Source organism: Zalophus californianus, chromosome 2, assembly GCF_009762305.2.
Source record: "Zalophus californianus isolate mZalCal1 chromosome 2, mZalCal1.pri.v2, whole genome shotgun sequence".
In the NCBI taxonomy this organism is placed as follows: domain Eukaryota; kingdom Metazoa; phylum Chordata; class Mammalia; order Carnivora; family Otariidae; genus Zalophus; species Zalophus californianus.
This window is the reverse complement of record NC_045596.1, coordinates 118,322,775-118,350,033: the sequence shown is the minus strand read 5'-3', so window position 1 is coordinate 118,350,033 and position 27,259 is coordinate 118,322,775. Positions and strand designations below refer to the sequence as shown.

At 39.1% G+C, this 27,259-nt stretch overlaps 1 protein-coding gene across 7 annotated transcripts in view; it reads right to left on the bottom strand.

Annotated features, from left to right (window-relative positions):
- Window positions 1–1,481: 1,481 nt before the first annotated feature.
- Window positions 1,482–27,259, bottom strand: part of IL15 (interleukin 15) — a 367,286-nt gene continuing 341,508 nt past the window's right edge. For 6 of the 7 annotated variants that reach the window (XM_027600407.1, XM_027600402.2, XM_027600403.2 and 3 more), the window contains 6 exons: window positions 15,502–15,600; window positions 14,322–14,419; window positions 12,883–12,967; window positions 7,497–7,541; window positions 5,191–5,328; window positions 1,482–2,473 (listed from right to left, as the gene is read on the bottom strand). In XM_027600407.1, the coding sequence (XP_027456208.1) occupies window positions 2,363–2,473; window positions 5,191–5,328; window positions 7,497–7,541; window positions 12,883–12,967; window positions 14,322–14,419; window positions 15,502–15,513 (489 nt within the window). In that variant the 5' untranslated portion in view covers window positions 15,514–15,600 and the 3' untranslated portion in view covers window positions 1,482–2,362. The remainder of the gene's footprint in view (window positions 2,474–5,190; window positions 5,329–7,496; window positions 7,542–12,882; window positions 12,968–14,321; window positions 14,420–15,501; window positions 15,601–27,259) is intronic. The other variant, XM_027600408.2, reaches the window with a different exon arrangement.

The window sequence follows — 27,259 nt, the reverse complement described above, 5'->3', positions numbered from 1 at the left end:
ATATAAAACTAGGCTTGTGATTGGGTTTTAACAATCTCTGGGCTCACAAATTATGTATTGGTTCAGTTTGCATTTCCATGTCCTCTGTCTTCTAACCCTTTTTTTGCTTATTGCCAAGGAGAGTGTAGAAATGATATTCTCTCATGTATCTTTTTCTTCATTTGAAATTTTAAAGAGGTAAGAATATAATCCATCAAAATGACTCCAGACTGTAAACCTAATTTTTATCAGGCTTGCCTTTACTATTTGAGCTTCTAAGTCTATGGATTTGTGCTTTCTTTATTACGTGTAACATAAGGCAAATGCTTCCAGCATTTAGGGCAATAGGTGAGATAAAAACAATGTATTCTAATCTACACAAATAACATCGGCGGGCTAATTAAGGACAGTTTGAGAAGGAAAACCTTTGAAACACAAATGAAAAACTGATCTTGTTAAGAATTCAGGCCTGGGGGCCCTTGGGTGGCTCAGTCCTTAAGCATCTGCCCTCGGGTCAAGTCATGATCCCAGGGTCCTGGGATTGAGCCCCACATCGGGCTCCCTGCTCGGCGGGAAGCCTGCTTCTCCCTCTCCCACTCCCCCTGCTTGTGCTCCTGCTCTCGCTGTATCTCTCTCTGTCAAATAAAAAAAATTAAAAAAAAAATCTTAGAAAAGAATTCAGGCCTGAACAATAAAACTTAGGTTGTTTTACATAATTAAATCTTTCTTAAGTAGCTAAGAATGTTTTGAGAGCGTATACCTCTATGCCTTGAGTTCCTTATGATTAACTGAAGACCCATACTAAGTAACTAATGTGGAAGGAATCCCAATTTTGAGCATTGGAAAATGCCAAACTTTAAACCCACTTGTGTGCTTATATAGCCAGAATGGATCATTAGTCACCATAAAATATTATTGGTGATGTGACTGCCATTATGATTTCCCTTTCCCATCCCAACAAACACTGGAAGGAGGCGAATTTTTGTCTAAGGATTGGATTGGCCACTTACAGTTAAAAATGGTGCGTTTTTCCTAATCTCCATCCATAGAAAAGTTAGGGGGGGGGTGGAAATGAAAGGTAGATTTTTAAAAAATCCATTTCAGATGAACTTAAAACAAATGAGCAAACAAAACACCTTGCCACAATTTCAATCCCTAAACTTTAAAGTGTGGCTGTCAAACACTATTTGTCTGGACTGATATCAGGAAACAAACTGATAGCCAACACATGACTCTTCAGAAGTCAAATAGGATACAGATTTCTCCAAAACTATCTCGAAAGAAATGTTTAAGCATCATACATTGACTATAGCAATGAGACACATGAGCATGGACTGGGTACTGGGAGATAAAAGAATGTTTTGATAGAGAACTGGTTCATATTGTGAAATGGAGCGAAATTGAATTCGTAGGACATCAATTCCTACCCTGCAGCCCCTCAAGTGAAGAATGCCAGAAGTGAGTTGGGTGAAAGAAATTGTGAGGAGACAAAAATATTTCATCTTAGTCAGAGTTTTATTAAAAAAGAGCTTGGAAATTTCAGACAGTATAGTGCAAAAATAAACAATTATTTTTCATCAGATAATGCTGGCTCTAACAAATCAGGTTTTTTTTTATTATACGAACATGGCAAAAAAAATGTGAAAATAAAACACCTGCGCTCAGGAAAGCATGGAAATATTAACATCATTACAACCACGAGTTCTCCATACACGATTCTACCTATCGGTGAAGGTTTATTATTGTCACTCCCACCTAAGATTCACTGATGTGCAGTACATGCCAGGTTCATGCACTGTCTTTGATAACAGGTGCTTTTGATATCAATAACTATGTTACAGAGTAAAGCACCCGTTTCACACCTATTTCTCCTTTCTCGTTGGGAGTCAATTCTTCCTCCTTGTGGGACACCCACTGGAGAAGTGAGTGAAGGCTGGTGGTTAGCGGTTCCTGACTGGCTGGAGCACACAGCTGACCTGTCCAGTGGTGCTCAGCCCCGCCAGCTGTGTAATTTGACCCTTGCCCTTGAAGGAATGTCCCCTACTTCCTTAAAGGGGTAAGTATCAGTGCAATTTCAAAGGATAAAGTAGGTACACAATTTTATTCAATACTTTATATTATGCTACAAATATGTGCAACTTCAATAATAAATTAAGACTAAGTGAACAAAATAAGTATAAGGACAGTTCATAGACACCATGTTACTCAATGCCATTTTTTCTGCCTTCATTTCCAAGAGTTCATCCGATCCAAAATTCCGGATCTTCCTCTTGTTAGAAAAATTGGTTTGGGCAGCCCATGTGAACTGCAGAGAGTTTCATTGCCCTTAAGCCGTGGGAAGATGTTTGTTAATAGCAGAAATGCTGAAGAGGATCAATTACAATCAAGAAGAGTTGATGAACATTTGTACAATATGTACAAAACTCCGAAAAAATTCTTTAATATTTTTCTCCTCCAGTTCCTCACATTCTTTGCATCCCGTTTCAGTTACATTCTGCCAAATAAAAAGAAAGGATTAGATTGGAAAGTCTACTGTATCTCTTTCCTGGGAATATCGCATCATTTGAACCATATGGGGAGGTCTTAAGACATGAGAACTTTGGCAAATTAATATCATAGTAGGAAGAACCACTGGAAAAGAGAACTGGGAGATTTGATTTAGGCTTATTTTTCCTATAATAGGTTAAAGACATTGGAAAAATAAGCCACGTCTATCAGATCATGGACTTCCTGCTTAGCGCCCTTGAGTGGTCATTTACCCTTCTGGTCGTCTACCCTAGCATCAAGTCTATGCCTCCCCGCGTGGCACACAGGGGCCTTGAAGTGATCCTCACCTGTGTCTTTCACCTGTCCCCACCACCTCAAAGGACATAGCCTAAGTTCACTGACTCATGCCTTCAGCCACGTGCACACATCATGCTATTAGCTACCCTGCCGTGTTGACTTTTCTCTCTGCAGGTGGCTCATTGCCATTGTAGCTACCACTACTCAGGTTAAGATCACTCAGGTGCTATCTCCACCGGGAAGGCATTCCTGAACAGAGGAGTTCCTCTAAACGTTCCATCTCTACATTCTCAGACCTCCCTCCTATCACATCATATATTATATTGATATTAGGGAGTTTCATGCTTTTTATGCTACTGTTCTCTAGACTTTTCTAAGAGTGCAAAGCCACACATTTTTGTTTCCCTAGCATTTAGCACAGGGCCTGGCACATGGGACTCACTGTCGTTACCGGTTGAATTGAACTATTTAGGTGAAGACCACAAGTTGTAATTCAAACACCATTTCATGGATAACTAGAATCTTCCAAATGTAGTCATCACCAATAACTATTTAAGAGATTATCTGAACCATGAAAGCCGTACCAGCAAAAATCAAAATTAGATTTTACATCCATTAAGCATTTGAAATTCATATTCACCAACATTTATCAAGCACAACCTCTATGCCAGGCACTGTCATATTCCATATAGAACTGTCCTCCTTGAAAATAATCATGTCAACCAGCAAGGCAGAGATATTACATGAAATTCTCTGACTGTGCCGCCTGCCTGCTCCTTCCACTAGATGTGAACACACCACATCCCGGTCACAGTGACTGTGACCGTGGGCATCAAGAGTTCACCAGGGATGTTGTTAGGAGTCATCTGTTGCCTGGCTCAGTCTTTCTACCAATAACATAGAAATAACGTATCACAAGAGTATTTTAAACAGCAGTATGTTCGTTTCATAAATACATTGTCTAGAATATGCCAGGCAATGTTTGGGGAGTTGGGATACAGCGCTGGAGAAAACACACACACACACACACACACACACACACACACACACACACACACACACACACAAATAACTGCCCCTTTGAAACTGGCATTTGAGTAGGGAAAAGCAGACAAAAGCCATTCAGGAAAACAGCTAGTGGGGCATGCAGACAAGAGGACAGGGCGTGGGAACAGATTGCAACGTGAAGAGCTGACATCACTGAGAAGGTGACATTTCAGCAAAGCCCTAAAGCAACCTGGCATCTTCTGGGCAAGTCCACAGCATTCAGTCACCCTAGCTCAGGGGCTCTGCACTTTCGGTCACCTCTGCCTCAACATCCTTCCCTGGAGACAAGGCTCATTCCCTCTTGTCCTGGCCAAATGTCAGCTTAGTAGGTGAACGTCTAAAGTGGAATCTCAGCCCTCTTACCTACCTTCTTTTGGGCCACTGGAATTAATAAATAACTGAGTTATTATTATTCATTTCCTTCTGATTGCTTTATTTATGCTTTACTTTATGATTTAAGTCCCTTGAGAGCAGAGACCAGGTGTGTTTTTTCACGTCTGTTATCTCGAGGGCCTACAATGAGGCTCACAAAGTGTGTGTTAAATTAATGAGCTATTCTTATGCCTTCTCTGTTCATAAAACTTCTTGCTCTCCACTCTACTTTGGCCACTGGTGTTGTGCTGGGAAGGGCTATCACACTTTGTACTTGAGGGCCTCTGAGCCGCTCATCCCCACGGCCGCTGCGGGCGCTCCTCGCATTTGTGCCCCGGCAACCATACTGCTCGTGGTGCCTGGCGTGGCCCAAATTCTACCTGAATTATTAAGATGTTTATTATTAGCTTTTTTGCAGCATTTGTCCTGCCAGGGATAAGAAGAAGACATCCCCCGAAGTGAAACTGCTTGGGTATGAATCCTGGCTCCCCATTCTACCAGCTGTGCAAATTGGAGGAAATGATTTTGAGCCCTTAGTGCTCCAATTTCTTCAGCCTTAAAACAGACACAAGGATAACTATGTCACAGATTGATTGTGAGGACGCGAGGGACTGCCACGTCACCGCTGAGGAACGGTGTTGTTTGGCATAGAAGAATAACCGAACAAATGCGAATTGCTATTCCTGATGCTGAACACTTAACTATGTCATTAGATTCATGGCTCTGCACTGATCCTGGGGACAAACATCTTGAGGGCAATGACCTCCCTGGTTCACCACTATAACTCTCACGCCAAAGTGCACCGCCTGGCATCACGCAGTGCACGTTTGTTGAATGAATAAACTGATAAAACAGTTTAGAGTTGTGCGCACCCTAGTGGTGCGGCCACTCCGCAGACATGAACGCCCTCTCCCGAGAGCTTGCTTGTTCCTTATATCCAGCTAATGCCTTCTCCCACCCAAGCCGAAAGCATCAGACAAAGCTCCGTCTGACTATTGGAAAACTCACCCCATTAGAAGATAAACCATCATTTGCTAGGATGATAAGGTTCTCTACTGTTTCATTAAGGAGATGATGTTTGGACTCAAGCAAAATAACACGTAACTCCAGGAGAAAGCACTTCATCGCTGTTACTTTGCAACTGGGCTAAAAATAAGAGTTACAGAGAATCATTTTGGGAAAAAAAATGACCTTTCCATTATGCATGTTTACACAGATGTAATTTTGGTTTTTTAAAAAGTCAATCCAAATATTTTATAAAGAAACACAATACCCCCAAGAAGTTTTACACAGGAGACAGCTTTTTTTTTTTCTTTTTTGGCTTTGAAATCAAAACCCAAACAAACTGACAACGAAACAATCTAAGAGGATGGTAATATTATACAGAAGAGCGAACATAAATCTAGACAACATGGAAATAATAGGCCACTTTTTCTCACTGAGAACATTTCCTCTTTATAAAAGGGTGCTAATACCAGCCTGAGACTCTCTCAAAACATTAGTATGGATAGTGCACTGAAAGAATTTTTAGAATCAAATTGTGTTGTTAACATTTTAAACAGTGATAGCTGCTGATCGTGCTATTTCTGCAAGTTCCAAAGTTCCAGAGGCAGGAGTGATTCTAAGAGATGTATTAAAAAAATCGCGGCGCCTGGGTGGCTCAGTCGTTAAGTGTCTGCCTTCGGCTCAGGTCATGATCCCAGGGTCCTGGGATCGAGCCCCGCATCGGGCTCCCTGCTCCACGGGAAGCTGCTTCTCTCTCTCCCACTCCCCCTGCTTGTGTTCCCTCTCTGGCTGTCTGTCAAATAAACCAATAAAATTAAAAAAAAAAAAAAAGAAAAGAAAAATCAATGTATGAGTAGTGCCCACTCAAGGGCTGGCCAAACCAGAAAGGGACCTTTCAGATACCGCAGAAGTATGTTTCCCACAATGGTTTCTTGAACAAAAGCCTAAACTTAAAAGAAGCATTGATGAATATCTGGAGGTTTGACCACAACTTGTTTGACTTTCTGTTCTCATTGCCTTGCACAGTGCCTGGGACCCAGCCGGCACTCCACAAATGCTTACTGTGGACGAAGGAAGGAAGGAACCCACCCATGTGTCTGGCACTGGCAATATACCCATGTCCCACAGCAGCTGCTCAGGATTGAAGGGTAAATACTGTCCCCACATAGATAGATAGATAGATAGATAGATAGATAGATAGATAGAGAGAAAATAATAAATAAGTAAAACAGGGTCAGACATGCTTAGTGACTTCTAAGGTAACACAGCTAGGTAGGGGCTGAATCAGAGTTTAAATCTAAATTTCAACCTCAGCTTCTTTCTGTAACCCGTGAGTTACAAGGTTATCTTCTTGCAAAAAAAAAGCAATCTCAGGATGCTGAGTTTTGGGGGTTAACTGACTGCTCTCTACTTTGGAAAAATGGAAGGCATGCTGAAGCTGAAAAGGCAGACAATTTCTATGTGTAGCAGCACTAGCCAAGTGGTTGATGAACATCTGTTTGTTTTTTTTTTTTTTTTTCTAGTTTGTGGTGAAGGCTTCCTCCCAAAGCTAATGTCCTCATAGGAGCAAAATCTATTTCAGAGAGGTCCTAACTGAGAGCGGACTCACAGTTCTCCATGCATACAACACAGAGTTTGTTTACCATGAGGTGAAGAAGTCAGGGATTTGTTTCTTGGTTTTTAGTAGCCAATCCAGAGAGAAGGACCAGGAACATGGCTAAAATCATACACACCTTCAGCAATGTCAGGGTATTAATGAGACAAGTTCAAGATCATTTTTGAATTCGGATAAGTTTTATGAGTTCTGTTTATTTCTTTTCTCACATAGAGGGTAACCAGCCAGAATCCTGTTCTGACAATTGTAGAGATTCATGCAAAATGTAGAACATGAATGCATTTAAGCGATTTGTAGAAAATTTGATTAAGGGTGGTAATACACTATAGCACTGGAAACAACAGATATAGTGGATAGTTTTAAATTGAATCAGTTAACCTGATTTTTGCATTTAATTGCATCATGATCTAATTGCATCACAAAACATATAATATATTTTGTTTGACATTGATGGAAAAGGCTGTTTTAGATTTTGATTTGGTACCATTATGAAAATAGCATCTTTGTAGCTCTCTGTCCCCAAGTCCTACAACCTCAACAATTACTTAGAAAATTCATTGATCATATGTTGTCAGAATACATGGAAAGTTAGATTTAAAAACTATACATCCTTCAGTAAATTTATGAGGATATACTTCTTCAACTTTTGAAACTGGAAAATATAGCAATTTTCAAAAAAATAAACTATACTCACATGAGCATCACTTTCAGTATATAAAGTGGTATCAATATGTATAGACTGAAAGGAAACAAAATTAGATAATATGAAAAACTATGCCCTGCTTTAGATATAGTGAGAACAACCTACTGAAAACATTAAATTAAGCTTTTTAAATTTTTTTATTTTGAGATAATTTCAGATTCATATGCAATTGTAAGAACAAATAGAGATCCTGTGCCTCCTTCGCCATTCTCCCAGCGACTATATCGTGCATAACCACAGTACAATATGACAACCAGGAAACTGACATTGATAGAATCCACCCACCTTGTTCAGATTTCACCAGTTGGATGTGCACTAATGGGTATGTGCAGTTCTCAATTTTACCAGATGTGTAAATTCATGTAACCACCTCCACAGTTACATAGTTACATCATTAAAATCCTACTATTCTATAGCCCAAACCACCTTTCTTAACATACATTTCACCCCCCACCTTTCTAATCCCTGGCAACTACTTCTCTCCTCTCCATTCCTGTATCATTTCAAGAATGTTATATAAGTGGACTCATATGGTATATAATCGTTTGAGATTGGTCTTTTGAATACACTATGTTTTGAGCAGTTGTATGTTTACAGAACATGAGCAGAAAGTACAGAAAGTTCCCATATACCCCCCCTGTCCCGCCCCAGTTTCTCCTATTATTATTATCTTGCATTAGCCTGGTACATGTATTACAATTGATGAGTCAGTATTGATACATTTGTAACAAAGTCCATAGTTTGCCTTGGGGTTCAGTCTTGGTGTTGTACATTCTGAGTTTTAACAAGTATATAGTGACATGTACCCACCATTTTAGTATCACACAAAATAGTTTCTTTACCATAAAGACTACCTGTGCTCCATCTGTTCAGCTCTCCCTTTCCCCTGACCCCTGGAAATTTCCCACTGATGTTTTTGCTGTATTCATATTTTTACTTTTTCCAGAATGTCATATAGTTGGCACCACAGTACGTAGCCTTTTTAGATTGGCTTCTTTCACTTAGTGGATATGCTTTTAAGGTTTCTCCATGTCTTTTCATGTCTAGAAGCTCTATTTGTTTTTATTGCTGGATAATATTCTATTGTATGGATGTACCACAGTTAGCCTATTCAGATTGGTTTTTTTTTCACCCAGCATAAGAATACTCTGGAGATCCAACCAACCTGTTGTGAGTATCAGTAATTCTTTCTTTATATTTGCTCAGTATTGTTCCATGATATAATGTACCATAGTTTATTCATCCACTGAAGGGAATTTGGGTTGTTTTCAGTTCTTAGCTATTGCAAATGAAGGTCTATGAAAATTCATGTGCCTGTTCTTGTATGGACCTGAGTTTTCATTTCTCTGATATAAATGTTCAGGAGAGCAACTGTTGGATCATATGGCGAATGCATGTTTTATTTTATAAAAAACAGCCAAACTATTTTAGAGTAGCTGTAAAATCTTATATTCTCATCAAAAATATGTGTGATCTAGTTTCTCCACATCCTTGCCAGCATTCAGCATTATTACTATTTTTTCAATTTAAATATTCTTATAAGTGCATGGTGATGTCACTGTGGTTTTAACTCGCATTCTCTAAATAATGTACAGCCATTTATTGGCACTTTCTCCCAGAAAAAGACTTGGGGTGATTCATAATTTCTTCCTTTCTAATCTGCATACTTTCATTCTTTTTCTTGCCTTGCAAGAAGAATTGCAAATTCCAATACTATGTTGAATAAGAGTGGTGAGAGATGACATATTTGTCTTGTTTCTAATCTTAGGGGAAAACATTCAGTCTTTCCTCATTAAGTACGATGTTAGCTCTAGGTTTTTTGTACGTGCTCTGTATCAAGTTGAGAAAGTTACCTCTCTTTCCTTGTCTGTGGAGAAATTTTACTAGGAATAGGTATATTCTTAAAATGCTGTTTCTCCATCAACTGATCCAGTCATATGATAATCTACTTTAGCCTGTTAATAAGGTGGGTTACAGACACGGTTTCCCAATAGTAGGCAGGTCTTGCATACCTGGAATAAATCCCATTGGTCATGATATATAATTCTTTTAATACACTGGTGGATTTTATTTGCTAATATTTTATTGAGAATTTCTGCATCTAAGTTTATTAGAGGTATCTGTTGCTTTCTCTTTTGGTATCATCTTTGCCTGGTTTTAGCATCAGGGTAATACTTGCCTAAGTGAGTTAGAAAGTTTTCCTTCTTCTATTTTTGGAAGAGATTGTAAAATCAGTGTTAATTTGTCTTTAAGTGTTTGGTAGAATGCTCCAGTGAAACCAGGTGGGCCTGGGAATTCTTTCTGGGGAGCTTATTTATGGTGAATTCAGTGTCTTTAATGGTTATAGTCATTTGGGATTGTTTATTTCATCTCTGTTACATTTTGGTAGTTTGTGGTTTTTGAGAAATTGGTCCATTTCCTCTAAGTTGTCAAATTTAGAGAATAAAGTTGTTTACAGTTTTCCTTATTATCCTTTTAATGTCTGCAGATTCTGTAGCGATAGTCTCTCATTTCAGTTCTGATGTTAATGGTTTATGTCATCTCTTTCTTAATCTTTATCAGTTTTTCTGAAGGTTTATCAATTTTGTTGATTTCCCCCCAAATAATGAGTGTTATGTTTCATTAAGTGTCTCTATTATTTTTCTGATTTCAATTTCATTAATTTGTGCTCTTATCTTTACTTTCTTCTTCCTTCTGCTTGTGTTAGGTTTATTTTGCTCTTCTCTTTCCAGTTTTTTGAGGTGGGAACTTAGATTGTTGATCTGAGATCCTTCCTCTTTGCTAATATAATAACTTAGTTTTATAAATCTCCCTCTCAGTAATGCTTTGCCTGAATCCCACAAATCTTGATGTGTTGTACTTTCATTTTCAGTCAGGTCTATGTACTTTTTTATATCCTTTGAGATTTAACGTTTAACCCACGGAAAATTTAGAAGTATATTATTTAGTTTCCAAGTGTTTGAAGGCTTTCCAGCTGTATTTATATAATTGACTTCTACATGACTCCACTGTGCTCAAAGAACACACGCTGCATGATTTCAAGTCTGATAAATTTGTTAGTTTGTTTTATGGCCCATGATATGGTTAGTCTTGGTGAATGGTGCCTGAAAAAAAATATTAATTCTTTGTCGGTGAGTGAAATGTTTCATCTATGTGAATTAGATATTGTTGGCTGACTGTGATGTCCAGTTCTTCTATATCCTTTCTGATTTCCTCTCGTCATTGAGTTTGTTCCTTAGGAGGTGATGAAGTCCTCAACTATAATTGTGAATTTGCCTCCTTTTCCTTTCAGTTTGATTAGTTTTTGCATCTTGTACTTTGAGGCTCTGCTGTTTGGCGTGTACACATTTAAGATCACCTTTTCCTGGTGGGTTAATCTCTCACTGTTTTGTAATGGATCTCTTGATTCTAGTAATTTTACTTGCTGTAAAGTCTACTTTATCTGATACCAAGAGAGCTACTTCTGATTTTTAAAATTGTCTGTATGTGTATCAGCCTCCTAGAGCTACAGTAACAAAATATCCAAACGAGGGCTTGAAACAACAACAAAGTATTCTCTTACAACTCGGGAAGCTAGAGGTCCAAAATCAAGATGTCAGTAGGGCCATGATCCCTCTGAAGGCTCTAGGACAATCCTTCTTTACCTCTCCCAACTCTCTAGTGACTCGGGCAATCCTGGGTCTTCTGTGGCTTCTAGCTGCATTATTTTAGTTTCCTTTGCCTTGTAGCTGCCTCCAATTTCACATGGCCTTCTTCCCTGTCACTCTCTCTGTGGTCTGTCCTCTTCTTAGAAGGACAGCTAGTCGTGGAGTTAGGGTCCAACCCACCCCAGTAGGACCTCACCTTAACTAACTGTATTTGCAAAGGCCCTATTTCCAAAGAAGGCCACATTTGGAGGTTCTGAGTAGACATGAATTTTTTTTGGGGGGGCACTATTCAACAACCCATTACAATATGGTATATTCTTTTCTCTTTTCAATTTCAACCTACTTATATCATTATGCTTGAAGTGAATTCCTTGTAGACAGCAAAATATTGGTTTGTGTTTTGTTATCAATTTGGCCAATCTCTGTCTTTTACTTGTATTCTCTTTCCCCTCTCCTTCTGGGATGCTAATGCTAAGAATGCTGGATCTTGGGTGCCTGGGTGGCTCAGTCAGTCAAACGCCAGACTCTTGATTTCAGTTCAGGTCCTGATCTCAAGGTCATGAGATCAAGCCCCACGACGGGCTCCATCCTCAACACAGAGTCTGCTTGTCCCTCTACTTCTGCTCCTCCTACCGCTCGCCCTCCCTCTCTCTTTCTAATAAATTAAAAAAAAAAAAAAAGAATGCTGGATCTTTTATTATACCAAAGATCCCTGAGGCTTTTTTTTCAGTGTGTTTTCTATTATTCTATCTTCAAGTTCACCATCTTTCCTCTGTCATATTCATTTTGTTCGTGAATCTCTCCAGTTTGTTTTATATTTCAGTTACTGTATTTTTCTGTTCTGTCATTTCCACTTGGTTCCTTTTACATATTGTATTTCTTTGCTGAGACTTTGTTTTATCCAGTTGTTTCAAGGGTATCTGTAATCGCTTGTTGGCACATTTGTATGATGGCTGCTTTAAAATCCTTGTCAAATAATTCCAACATCCAAGCCATCTCTGTTTCAAAGTCTATTTCAGAGTTGTTTCTCAGTCAAGTTGTCACGTTCTTGCTTCTTGGCATAATAAGTGAGTTTCAGCTGTATTCTGGTATTTTAACTTTATGTTACGAGACCCGGGTTCCATTTAAATATTCTATACCAGCACACAGCCACCCTATTTAGGTTTAGGTTCAGACCTCCCTTTGTAAGCTGCAGTTCTAATGACAGTGTAGCTTTCAGAATCTTTGTGGTGCTAATTTGAAATGCTTGGTTCCCCTGGGGCCCCTGGGACTTCCACTCCTCCCTGCTGTGTCACCCCCTGTGGTGGAAGGCAATTCCCCAGCGCTCCTGCTCTCTTTCTCCTTGCAGGTTCTGCCAGGCCGGCTGGCTGGTGTCTCCAGGTGAGAGAGGGGGGGGTTCCTTAGCCACAGGACAGAGAGCTCCTCTTTGGGTCAGGCCATGCTCCCTACAAGAGCGGCCAAGCTGCCCAGTTTCTTTGCTGGAGACGGGAGTCTCCGGACTGTGGTGACAGAGAGCCCTTCATACCAGGCCACTTATAAATTGAGTTTTAAAGATAATTAGGATCTGAAAATTCTAAGTAAAAGATTTCATTTAAGACTTCGCCAGGCTCATGAATTTCTACAAAAATATTGTTTCAAGTGAGATTTCATTAAGACTGACAGCAGAACATAGGGAGAGGCATACTCCATAGCAATCATACCAGATAGTTTATAGAAAAATGAGTACTCACTTGAATAATATTGTCAATTTTTTCCAAATCACTTATTACAAACTGCCAGGTTGCCTCTGTTTTAGGAAGACCTGCACTGATACAACTGAAAGCAAAACCAAAGAGCAAAACATTTTGAATGAGCATAATAATACTGACTTGATGAGTATTACAGGCAAAAGAGCAATCGAGATCTTTTTTATTTTGATCCGTGAAAAGATAAAAGTGTTATCCTTGCCTTTGTGCATTCAACAGACGAATATAAACAGCAAACATACAGTACAGCCCCTTGACACTTGAGGCTAACTTAAGGACTGACCTACCGGGATTAGAGAAAAACCTAATTTGGAAGGATAACTTATAAATAACCTGGTGTAATTTATCACAATGGAATAAACACAGCACCTGATGTGTGGTAGTGCTCAGTACATGTTTTTGAATGAATTCTGAGTTTTCTTTAAGTAGAGGTTCCATCTGACTTCTAAGTCCAATAAACAGGTAAATTTCTTAAAATAAGCAATAATCGTTTTCATGTACAGATTTTGATAGTACATATTCTTTACCATGGATTAAACATGCCCCTTTGCACACTGCTCGCACTGTGACTAGTTCTGCAGTAGCTTTCTTCAGAAATATTACCAACTTGAGACCAATCTAGTCTGAATGATCATACGCTTATTCATTTTGGTAAAACTGAAATTTAACATCAGGACAAAAGACTCATACACTGACCAAGTGACTGTGGAATGATTCTTCAAGCTTGAGGAAAAACAGTTGCTCCCTGATGGATATTGTACAGAAGCAAGAGATCCAACACTAATCTTCCCTGTGAGGAAGATGCACCTGCACACATCTCTGGTTCCCCACACCATGAAGGCATTAGTAAGGAAAACTGAGCTGAGGGTCATATTACATAACTACAGGCTGGGTGCTTTGGGCCAACTGTGTGCAGTGAATTAGCTACATCTAAGAGAGAAGAAAAAAGTTAATAAGCATGGAAATATATGAATGTCTATTAGCAGGAAAAACGAAAGGCCTAAGTAAAGAAAGAAACATTTCAAACTGAAGTAGGGTAGGGGTCAGAGGATGGGCGATGTCAGTGTCAGGGATAGATAAAAAAGTAACATGGACAAGCCCTAAATATCTGTATTTTACTGCTGTGCAAATCATGTAAGCTATTAATAAGGAATGGACTTCCAAGTTTAGTTAAATACCAAGAGGTCTAATTTACTGGAAGGATATAACACTCATTTGGAATATTACCCAAATGTAGAAATGCTCATATGGGTGTTTACCAAACCCCCTCAGAATCTCTGTAATCTGCCCTCTATCTTACCCCGAATACTTAGTTCCTAAGGATTTAAGCAAACTGAACATAAAGCAGTTTAAAAGAAAAAATACTGAAGAACAATGATCAAGGCCATTAACATGATGATATTTATGCTGAAAGATAAACTTACCCCAAAATGAAGACATGAATGCCAGCCTCAGTTAGAAAATGACTGTTCAAAAGTAAACACAAGTAGCACTGGATGGAAGTACTTCTCAAATGTGGTTTCTAAAAAATATCATCACAGGCAAAGTGGTTAAAACTTTTTTTAGTTAAAAAATGATACTTAAAATAATATTTTATCATATTTTTAGATTCCAAAAGTTAAGTTTATCACAATTTCAGAATTAATGCTCTTTATTAGATTTAATGAAGCTAGAATTTATCCTTCTTGCTTTGTCCACACCTCCAGCTCTGTCTCCTATGAGCAGAATTCTTTACTATGTATTTCTCCGGGTGCATTTCAGTGACAATAATTTTAAGAAAGTTCATATATTTACTAATTTACATATATACTAATATCATCGCTTACTTTGTTTCTATTATCTTTATCCTCCCTCTCATCTTTTTTTTTCCTTTTTAATAGTTCAGCATATATTTGTTGGATTGCTCTTAATTCTCCATGGCATGTTCATTTTTTTTATTTGGGTGTGGTTGACAATAATAGTTCAACATATTTTATACAGCACAGATTAATAACATGAGTTACTAATACAGGTGTACTAGTTATGTATTAATTTCACGTGAATTAATTTCAAATGAAAATTAATTATATATTGGTATCATTTGGAGGAAAAGAATGGATCAAAATAGCCCCAACTAAAGAACTCTATGCCATCTTAACAAGCAATATATAATAATTTCTCTTGGTGATTTAGGAACATACTTATCTTAGAATTTCTCAGTTTTGATACTTTTGCCTGCCTCTCTCACACTGTCAAAACCTTTACAGTTTTGGAAAGTACCCTAAACACTAAGAATCTGTGCTTCATTTAGTCTACACTAAAGAGATGAACAATATCCAGACACTGTCATCAAAGACTAGACCATTCATTGATTAGATGAAAAATTCAAAGGACAAAATAAGGTAAGTGAAATAATACATTTACAATGACATGAAGAGCATCTGATGTGAGTAGAGTTAAAAGACCTATTTCTATTTACTTTCAAAATAAGAATAATCCATATGTGACCAGAGATCTGTGGCATCTCAAGGTCTTTGGAGAAGAGTCAGAGAACTTACTATGAAGTATCTGAGATTCAAGTGACCTTTTATGAAAAGTCCATGTACTATCTCTAATTTTTCTTACCGAAATTCTCATTACTCAATGCCAGGGTAAATCCTTAAGTACTGAAGAAGAGCTGGCTATGGCAATGGGTTTCCAGCAGCCATCCATCCAGAATACTTCCTACAATACAATCCAGGGTAAGGCAATGATCCATTAAAAACACAAGTGGACAAGAAGAAAGGGAGGAAAGTAATATTCATTGAGCACTTACTTTTTCATGGGCTCTCTATTAGTCACTTAATATATCTATCACATTACATCCTCACAACAATCCTATGGGGTAGGGTTAGCAGCATTTGGGTAAGCTGCCCAGGCCCCACAGCAGGTCCAAGACAGCCAGGATTTGAGACCAGGTCTGTCTGATGACTAAGCCCAAATTGGCAAATTCCAAAATTCTGTGTTGGTAAACAGCAGAAGCAACCAAATACCTGGCTTCATATAAACTACTGACAGTTCATTTCATTTGCAACAGAAGTAGCTACTTCTACAGACATGAACATATGTGTTTTGAAATAAATCACTGTTAATTAAAACAGTATTTGAGAATTTCATAAGTAACAAATTCTATTTTTTTCTAACTCAAGGCAATGAAGAATGTGAAGATCACACACTCCCAATTTCAACTCCATTTTATTAAAGCAAAAATTAAAACCAAGATACATAAAATGCAAAGTTATTTGTGCCATCCTTTTTAAAATAGTTACGTATTTACTGCCCTCCCCACAAAACTCAAAATCTGCTATGGTCTTGACATAAATTATCACTGCAATTAAGTTCTGTAAACTCAGTTATTTAAATTATTTTATTATCCAGATGATTGCTTTAGTATATATGATGTATAAATCTTTAAAAGAAAAAACTAGCATTTAAGCATTAAACAAGATACTATGAGAGTACATTCAACAGGAATGCCTTTTTTTCAACAATTACATATGAAATCAAATCCTCCTGTTACATACGATCTGACTCAGATGCACGCTTTTAATTCCAGCATACCCTCTTCACTGCTCTCATCTTAGAATCATCCTTTTTGTCTATATTATCTCAGGGCTTCAAAGCCTCTTAGATTCCCTCCATCCTTTTGAGTTGTATCCCAAACTCCCCATTGTTCAAATAAAAATATTTACTGACCAGAGCCTGAGCAATACCAAGGGTGCTGGAGGTGTTAAATAAGGCCCTTATGAAGCTACCTGAGTAAGCAGCGAGGATTTCACAGCGAGTCTCCACATATGCAGGGTGTTCGGTTCTCACCCGGGGTGCAGTGGACGTCCACCGCCCTGCCCAACCACCCCTGGTGGGCACCCATCAAGAAAAACAAAGCCTGTACCCCGAATGCGCCTGCCAAGCATGGTGGAACGCAGCAGGAACCCGCCTCCAAAGCTTCAAGCAAAATAATGATCGTGGAGGCCAGTGTAGCCGCAAAGGGAACTTTTACAGCTTTGCCACCAACAAAAGAACTGATGCGGTCTCCTGGGTTAACAGTGAAGAATCCAGTTTTGTTTTGTTTTTTAAAGATTTTATTTATTTATTTGACAGACAGAGAGAGAGACAGCGAGAGAGGGAACACAAGCAGGGGGAGGGGCAGGGGAAAAGCAGGCTCCCCGCTGAGCAGGGAGCCCGATGCGGGGCTCGATCCCAGGACACCCGGGGACCATGACCTGAGCCGAAGGCAGACACTTGACGACTGAGCCACCCAGGTGCCCAAGAATCCAGTTTTTATAGCAGCTTTGGAAGCATTCAACCTGCCACTTCCTAGTTCCGTGGACCAGTAACTTTACCAGAAATATATGTGCGTGCGTGCGCATGCACGTGTGTGGGTCAAAACTCAGCACGGGTCAAAGAAACCTGAGAAGGTAAAATATTCTTTTCTCTTTAGCCAGGGCTCAAAGTTAACAATTACTATAATTAATTAGTATTAATGATGGTAACATTATGATAAGTATTGTTTACCTGGTGCTTTCAGGTTTACCAAAGTATTTCCTACACATGATCCCATTCAATCCTGACAATCTCTTCCTGTGAAAGATATTACTTTTACTTTACGGCAAAGAAATTGAGGTTCTGAGAGGTTAAGTGACTTGCTTCAGGTAAATGTCATACGTGTGGCCATGAAAATTGACCTCACAACCCAAGGTGGGCAGAGGGAGGAGGGAAGCCAGAAACAGACGCGTAGCCCCTTCCTATAGGAAGTAACCGACCCACCCCGGGTGAATAAGAAAAATCCACTGCTCTACTGACACTTTATAAACAGGTCTTTCAAATTCCTCGTGTGCAACAGAACTCAAGCTCTTTCACAACCATTATCTCATTTGATTTTCACAAAATACCTGTTAGAAGTGGCTGAAACCAGGTTAATTACTTTCTGAGAAGACAAATCTAGGGATGAAATAAATTACCCACTTCCTTTTATGTCATATTTTTGGAGACCCAGGAAAACAGTATTTAATCCTGGCATACTAATTGCGTGTGATCATGAAATGCGCTCACAATCAGCATTTTTGGTTTGCCCTTCAGTCATCTGGGGGCCTGGACCCAGGATCAAAAAAGGACTGAATCCCAGCCTTGTGCTCAAGTGGCTCACAAAGTTTAAGCAGGGATTTTTTAATTTTTTTAATTTTTTTGCCATCTTGAGATTGGGTGTCACTGCAGGATGGTTGTTGACCTTATGGCAACACCGCTACACTAGCAGGATGTCACCGCCCAGGGGTAAGACATCGGGAAGAGCTGACAAATCAACACAGCTGGGCAGCTCCCAGAGCTGTAATTCTGGAGTGACTTGTGAAAATAATTGTACACATCTTACATTCCATACCAACATTGTAGTCCTTCCCGGCGAGGAAATATAATCTAAACACACTGCTGTTTTGTCTTGTTTTATTCTGCCTAATTATTTACTCACCCAGTCACACGTTTGAAGTCAACTTTAAAAGGTTTAGCAGAGAAGAAGGGTTTTAAGTCTCGGTTAATTTGGTAAACACATTCATCTGTTCACATACAAAAAAACGAAAAATGAGGGCAGACCAACGCCGCATGCTTATGTGACTATAAAGAATGGAAGACAGGGGGCGCCTGGGTGGCTCAGTTGGTTAAGCATCTGCCTTCGGCTCAGGTCATGATCCCAGCTCAAGTCGTGATCTCAGGGTCCTGGGATCGAGTCCTGCGTTGGACTCCTTGCTCCACGAGGAGTCTGCTTCTCCCTCTCCCTCTGCTCCCTGCCCCCCGCTTGTGCTCTCTTTCTCTCTCTGTCTCAAATTTAAAAAATCTTCAAAAAAAAAAAAAAAAGAATGGAAGACAGCATTGCTGCCCTGTACTCATGTAGCAAATATTTATTGAGTACTTATTATGTGCTAGGTATTTCTCTCTGACCTTGGGATACATCGATGAATGCAGAGGACAAACCACCTTGATTTTAGAGGGAAAGACAGACCACTTATAATATATGTAAACTAGTTAATTATATGTTTCATTAGGGAGAGATAAGTGATGTAGGAAAAAGGAAACAGAATAGGGCATGAAGGACGTGGTTGCGATTTGAAGTAGGTTGTCAGGGTCGAGTTCAGTGAGAACAAAATCAGATCAAAGATGGACAGGCAGCAAGGGGATGCGCTCCAAGGATACCTGAGTAAAGAGCACCTGAAGCAGAGGGAAGAGCTAGAGCAAAGACACCAAGGCAGCAAGCATGCCTATGAGTGTGAGGTTCGGAAAAGAGGCGGATGGAGCGAGCAAGAGAAAGTAGTTGGAGATGAGAGCAGGAAGGTAGACAGGGAGGCATGGGTCAGACTGGGCCCTTGAGGTCACTGCACACGTCTACAGCGTGAAATCACTGCAGCACTTTGTCACAGCAGACAGCTGATACCATATGAAGGACCTTGTTAAGAATCTGTCTTGGCTCTCCGGAAAACAGTATGGAGGTTCCTCAAAAAGTTGAAAACAGAGCTACCATATGATCCAGCAATTGCACTACTGGGTATTTACCCCAAAGATACAAATGTAGGGATCCAAAGGGGTTACGTGCACCCCAATGTTTATAGCAGCAATGTCCACAATAGCCAAACTGTGGAAAGAGCCAAGATGTCCATCAACAGATGAATGGATAAAGAAGATGTGGTATATATATACTAGGGAATATTATGCAGCCATCAAAAGGAATGAGATCTTGCCATTTGGATGAAACTGGAGGGCGTTATGCTGAGTGAAATAAGTCAACCAGAGAAAGACATGTATCATATGACCTCACTGATATGAGGAATTCTTAATCTCAGGAAACAAACCGAGGGTTGCTGGAGTGGTGGGGGGTGGGAGGGATGGGGTGGCTGGGTGATTAGACATTGGGGAGGGTATGTGCTATGGTGAGTGCTGTAAATTGTGCAAGACTGTTGAATCACAGATCTGTACCTCTGAAACATATAATGCAATATATGTTAAGAAAAAAAAAGAAGAAGAAGATAGCAGGAGGGGAAGAATGAAGGGGGGGAATCGGAGGGGGAGACGAACCATGAGAGACGATGGACTCTGAAAAACAAACTGAGGGTTCTAGAGGGGAGGGGGCTGGGGGGATGGGTTAGCCTGGTGATGGGTATTAAAGAGGGCACGTTTTGCATGGAGCACTGGGTGTTATGCACAAACAATGAATCATGGAACACTACATCAAAAACTAATGATGTAATGTGTGGTGATTAACATAACAATAAAAAAATTTAAAGAAAAAAGAAAGAATCTGTCTTAGCTCCTGTGTTAAGGACAGGCTGGGCAGGGCGGGGCCAGGAGGGCAAGGCTGGAAGCAGGGGTGCAGGTGGCTGCCACGTGGGGGATGGCAGTGGAGACTGGGACACGTGGTTGGAGTCTGGAAACATTGTTTTGATGGAACCAACAGGATTTCCTGACAGACCGGATGTGGGGCGTCTGAGAAAAAATACTCCCAAGTCTTTGGCCCTGAGCACATGAGAAATGGAGCGGCCACCAACTGAACCGAGATAGGCTGTGGGCGGAGCTGATACTTTGAACGGAGGGGTCAGATAAGGAGTTTTTATTTTGGACGTGTGGAGTTTGGGACATCAAGTACATATCCACATGAAAATGTCAAATAGGCAGTCAGACGTAAGAATCTTGAGTTCAGGAAAGTGCTTTGAGCCTGAAATCCACATCGGATTCATGACACTGGTTGAGATCACCAAGGAAAAGGTAGAGAAAAAGACCAAACCTGAGCCAAGGCATTTCAATATTAACTAGTCAGAAAGACAAAAAAAGGACCAGCAAAGAGAAACTCAAAGGGAAGACCAGAGAAAAGAGGAAAAATGAAGAGAGTGTGATGTTCTAGACATCAATGAAAATTATATCCAGGAAAAGAAATGATGATCACATCAAAGGTGCTGACAGGTCAAAGACGACATAGATTGAGCCCCGAAGGGGGCTTAGCAACATGGGGTTCTGGGGGACTCTGACAAGAGCGTTTTCAAGGGAGTGATGGAGACAGAAGCCTGCCCGAAATGGGTTGAGGAGAAAGTGGGAGGAAAGGATTTATAAAATGTTCGTGCAGGCAACATTTTGCAGAATACTGCTCCAAAAGGGAGAAAGAAGGTGGTAAAAGGTAATAGAAGGTGGGGGGAAAATAACAGCATGTCTGTACGCTGAGGGAAACCTTGAGGATGTTAAAGGGAGAAACCAGAGTGATGTTCTTGAATAGGCAAGTGAGGAGGAGAATGGGATTTCATGCACAGGTGGGCGGGTGGCTGGGTCATCCTTTGTCATGGAAGGAAGGCTATGGGTCAGGGTAGGTGCAATGTCTGGGTGGGAGAGAGCTGTCGTGGTATATGTGCTCGGCTGTTACTTCCGTTTTTTCAGTGAATTGGGACAAAAAGTCATCGGCAGAGAGTGAGGGCAGGAGGGAACATTAAGGGTTGAGGACAGAGGAAGATGTATGAAATAGCCATTGAGGTAAGCAGGAGAACGACAAATGTAAGTACAGCATGGGACCCATGCCCATTGGAAGTCCGTGGTCGTGAATGGTCAGAAAGGAAGATTAGTCGGCACGTGGGTGTCTTCTCCAGCCACGTTAAACTGTGAGGAGGAGGCAGGCCTGGCATAGGTGGAGAACTGTATTCAATCGGGGTCGTGTATGTCAACAAGCACGAGCAAAAGAGAGGCAAGGGACTTTCGAGTCTAGGTAAGGGAGCATATTGGAGATACGTCCAGGAAACCTAATTTTCTGTTTTTATTACAAAACTTCATGGAGGAAGTGTTCCTGGAATCATCTCATAAAGCATAAATAGATGTTAGATGTAAGTGAAGAGAGAGAGACAACATTCAAGGTGGAGGAAAGAGCCCAAGCAAGGACATATGCAAACAAGTGCAGTGTGTACTCAGAGGAAAGTGTGTCATTGGCTAACAGTGTGCAAGCTGAGGTGGGTACGACTGGACAAAAGAATCGTGGGTGTACGAAGCAGGGACTGGCAAACATAGTCTCTACAGGGCCAGGGGGTAAGAATGTCAGCCTCTGTCTTGTGTTCCCAGTCACAACTACTCAACCCTCATATGAGAGTGGGAAACAGCCATAGACAGTGCATGAATGAATGCATTCGGAACAGACAGTTGGTGAATTTGACCCACAGGCTATAGTTCACAGACCTCTGACTCCTGGGGAATCTCTTAATCAGTCCCAACTGGAAAAGAGTTGAGAAAGTGATATGTTTAAATGTCTCAAATTGTCCTGTTAATTAAGGGTAGCAGCATTTTTTTCAGTAATCGCTTTTAAGCTGTTTTCAATTGACACTAATATTATGAAATTTTCAAATACAAAATTGCATTAAACACAATCTGTGTTCAATATTAAAGCTAAAAAAAAAAACAAAACCCAATATGGACTATGTTATCATGGGTACTACTTTGACTTTTAAAAATTAATTCATATAAGATCTAAAGTTGGTATTCAATTCTCTCATAAGGCCACACAACTTGTTAACAAGGCCTATTAATCTCCCAATTTATCAAAACAACAAAAATAAATGATTAAGATGTTTCTTCTTTTAAAAATACTATTTCACATAAGGTGTACAAAGTACATATTTTTAATATATATATGTTTTTTAAATAAAAGCAGTATTTAGTTTTGGGGAATAGTTAAGACAAATTGCTTGATTATATTGAAATGCTTCTAAAGCAAGTCATAACCATTTAAATGTCTTGCTACCAAGGGAGTTCCTGGGTGGCTCAGTGGATTAAGCATCCAACTCTGGATTTTGGCTCAGGGTCATTAGATCAAGCCCCACATCGGGCTCCGTGCTGGGCCTGGAGCCTGCTTAAGATTCTCCCTCTCCCTCTGCTTCTCCCCCACTCGTGTGCATGTGAGTGAGTGTCCTCTCTCTCTCTCTCTCTCAAATAAATAAATCTTTTTAAAAAATGTCTATACTACCAAAAACCAAGGCAATAATAAAATTCGGATACTTATGATGACCGCTCAAAAAGCATTAATTAAATAGACGATATTATAAAAAATGAATAGAGAAACACTTCAGGTAGTTTATCATCTAAGAAAGACAATGATGCATACATGTAGCTGGAGGGTACATATACTCTGATCATAGTTCCATGTAGCAATATGTTCATGTGCTTTTTTTAATCATTTGGTGCAAAGGGTCTTGAAAAATGTGTTGTCTAAGTGTTTTTGAAAAATGCTAGCTAGTATAATTCTCTAGGGCAGGTACAATGGACAGCTTGCCTCGAATAGCACAGCTCTAATATTTAGCCTAGTGTCTAGGAATAGTTAACGAGATCTGTTCCTCTAGCCCAGTTTCCAAAAGCACTACATTCAGAACACTTGGGAAAGGTGAAGAAATTCTCCCAAACCAGAGCACAAAAGGACAAAAAGTTGGAAATATGAGACAGTGCTAGAAATTCCAACATAGGATTGAAATGGAACTCCAGAAAGAGCAAAGAGAATGGAGAGGAGGAAATAATTACAAAATGATTTTTAACAATGCTATAGAGTTGGAAAAAGACACCAGCGTTCACCTTGAGGGGGCATAAAAAGTACTGATGAAAAACGTGGTATTTTTTAACCTAAATTCTCTAATTCCGGGATAAAGAACACCATGCTAATAGTATTTATGGAGTACAACCAAGTTACTTAAAAACAAGAATCAGAATGAATCCGATCATGTGGTACTTAGAAGGCAACAGAACTAATCTTCAAAGTTTAAGGGAAAATGAATTTGAACCTAGAAAGATATTAGTATTTAAGAAAGAGGGCAAAAAATATTCTTTCATACCAGACTTTCGAAAGTGTAAGATCCACAGAATGTGAAATAATAGTGAAAATGTGAAAATGCATTTGGGGAAAATAAAAATGAAAAAGATGTGGGATATAATAATATGAAGCATAAAACAAGTAACATTTATATTTGGGTTTAAATAAAGGCACTGTTCTTCTAAAGTACAAGGTCTTTTACCTGCTTCATTCATTCATTTATTTTGCAAAAATGTGAGATCCTTGTGATTAGAAACGCTGTACCTCCAACACATAAACGCATACTAGCTTAATACAATAAGCGCATATTCTATGTTTGTTGGATTTGGTTTTTCATTTATTTGCAATTACATTGTTCCTCTTCTCACAACCATCAATCTCCTAGCTGCACTTGTTTCCCCATCCAACAGGTGTAGCAGTTAGTCACTATAAAACTACCCTAACTGGCACCCTAAGTTCCCTCCGCATTTCATCTTTCTGCTACTTTGATTTTGCTAAGTTCAAATTACAAGCTACAAAGTACTGCTGGAAAAAATATGCCATTATAACTTTGTGAGACACAACCTCCAATGGACCATCTCTACATCTTGCTAATAATTTCTTACTCTCTGACATTCTCCACACTTTTAAAATCAGCTTTATTGAGGTATAATTTCAGCCTTAATAGAATACACTCAGTTTAGGTATACAGCATGGGAATTTACACAACCGAAATTGGCAAATGCTACATATCACTGCCTTTTTTTTTTATTTTAAGAACCAACTTCCTTGCTTACTACGGACTATAGGCTTACTCATTTTTGTACTTAAATTTCTCAGAAATGTTTTAAAATCTTTAATTGTGTTTTTCTGTGTTTTAACTGTGTTTTTCTATTAGTTTTTCCTTTATACAATTTATAACTAAATTGTTAGGTGCATGAAGTTTTATGATTATTTTATCTTTCTGTAGATTGTAACTTTTACCCATGTGCATTCTCCTTTGTATTGCTTAGTAGTTGTCACCTGAAATATAATTTTCCTGGAATTATCATTACTATACTCATATTTGCTTAGCATATCATTTTCTGTTCTTTCATTTTGACACTTTTTGTACCATTTTATTTTTGTTACATTGGTTATAAATAGCATATTCTAAAATTTGTCTGTCTTTCTGCCTTTCTACTTTTTAAACTCAATCTAAGTGTCTGTTCTTTTAGTAAGCAGATAGAGTTTTTATCACATCTTTGCATGTGTGGAGGGACTTGCTTGTATGTTTAGATTTACTACTGCCACTTTATTTTGTATTTTTAACTGTGCCTCCTTTACTGAATTTTTTCCTTTTCTGCCTCCACTGCCTTCTGTTGGATTGCTCAAGTTTTCTTTGCCTTATTTTCCTTTTTGTGGTTTTGAAATTATAATGATAATGTTATATTTCATTTTTTTCTGTAGTAAACTTTTATGTTGATTTTTTGCAATTAATCGTCATGAATATGTTTCACATTTCAAGCCGCCAATGGTTTAACGACTGGCTCACTAAATGCCTGAAAGGCTTCCACAAGCCAATTAGAGCTCTCCAGCATACCACTGCCTATGGTAAATTTTAAAAACACAATGAATAATGTTTTATGTGATATATATGTATATTAGATTAAATAGATGCAGATAGATGAAACCATTCTGCCCTACAGAACAGCACATAGAACAATCACAAAAGTTGTCTATGACCTGGATCTAAAATGTCTATGTGCCAAACCTAAAATAAAGTCTCAAAAATTATAAAAATCTGAAATCATACCGGCCATGTTATGTGATTACAAATCAATAACGTTGGATTAATGAGGTGAATCATACTGAATTACAATAATATTAACAATTTTGAATTAAAATAATAAAAGGAGAAAAATTCTAAAATCTGCTCGTAGTAAAATGGTACTTTTAAAAAAAGCTGGTATAAAAGAGAAAGTCAATATGAAAATTATACTTTATTTAAAAAAAATGGGGGCACCAAAATCTGATGTCAGTACTGTGTAATGATATCCCAAAAAAGAAAAATTATATGGCAATCTCTTGTGAACACTGATACACAGTCACAACTACGTGGGTTCAAATCCTGCTCTCTATCTTAAGATATATATATATATATATATATATATATATATATATACCTTAATCATTTTTGTGCTAAGTCTGGAAAATGGAGATGAGCACAGAACTTACCTCCTATGATCATTGTGAAGATTAAGTGAAATTTTACATGGAAAGCACTTTAGACCTTGCATGAGATCGGAACGATTCATAACACCATCTATTAATATTACCTTGACAACTCTTCAAGAACCTTTGAGAAAACATGGCAGGCATCAGCCTCAAATTACAAATAAAGAAAGTAAAACTCAGAAGTTAAGTAATTTGCCCAACATCACACATGCTGAGAAGGAACACATCTGAGTTTAGTCTTCGTTCCTTCATTCATGTACACATTTATCAAATATTTTCTGAGCCCCTACTATGTGTCAGTAACTCTTCTAAGGACACAGCACTGAAAAAAAAAAGGTGAAAATGAGTAATTCTAAAGTATCACTGACTGTATCCTCAGTTACCGTGGGGAACAGCAGATACAGCATGTGTGAAATTTTACACAGGATGGCAAGAAAGACCTCACTAAAAAGGTGACATTATATTTAAAGTAGAGACCTTGGGTCAGCAAACAGTATCTGAGGAAAGAGTTTTCCTGGCAGAGGCAATAAGAAACACAAAGACCAAAAAAAAAAAAAAAAAAAAAAAGAGAGAGAGAAAGAAATATAAAGACGCTGTGGGAGAAATGTGCCAGGAAGAGCAAGGAGGCTCATTCAGACAGATTTCCAGGAGGTAAGGGGACAGGGTTAAGTAAGGGACAGTGGCAGGCAAGTATGCCATCAGGTAAGGACTTGGGTTTAACTGCAAAACTTGTTTGAAGCATGTTGAGCACAGGGAAGATGCAGATTGTCTTAGACTTCAAAAGCCACACAGTGGCTGCAGTATTGAGGAAGACTCTGCGTGGGCACAGGGAGACAAGCTGGGGGGTTGCTACGATAATCCAGGGTACTCGTAACAACGATGGAGAGAGGTGTATATCCCGGTGAACTGATGTTAGGTACAAAAGAAAGAGAAGTGTCAAGGATGACTCTGAAGGCTTTGGCCTGAAAGGGGAAGAGCAGGGTTGCCATTGTTTAAAACAAAGGAGGCTCTGAAAGGAACAGGTCTGAGAAAAAAAGTCAGGAGCTCAATTTTGAAAAGATTAAGTTTCATGATTATTAGATATTCAATTTTATTAAGATGTGTGGAGGAGAGCTGGATTTCAGCACAGATGTCCCAGAAAGAATTATGGGAATACTGATAATATACCAAATAAGCAATGAATCAGTGAAGGCAAAGGGAACCAGAGGTCTATTGGTCTTCACTGTTCAGTTCTGTGCAGCATTTACTAGGTATCCCCTGTGTGCGAGGAACTAGGGGTTACAAAGGGGAATAACCATAGCCCCTGTTTCTTCAGGAAATTATAGAAATCCACACATACTT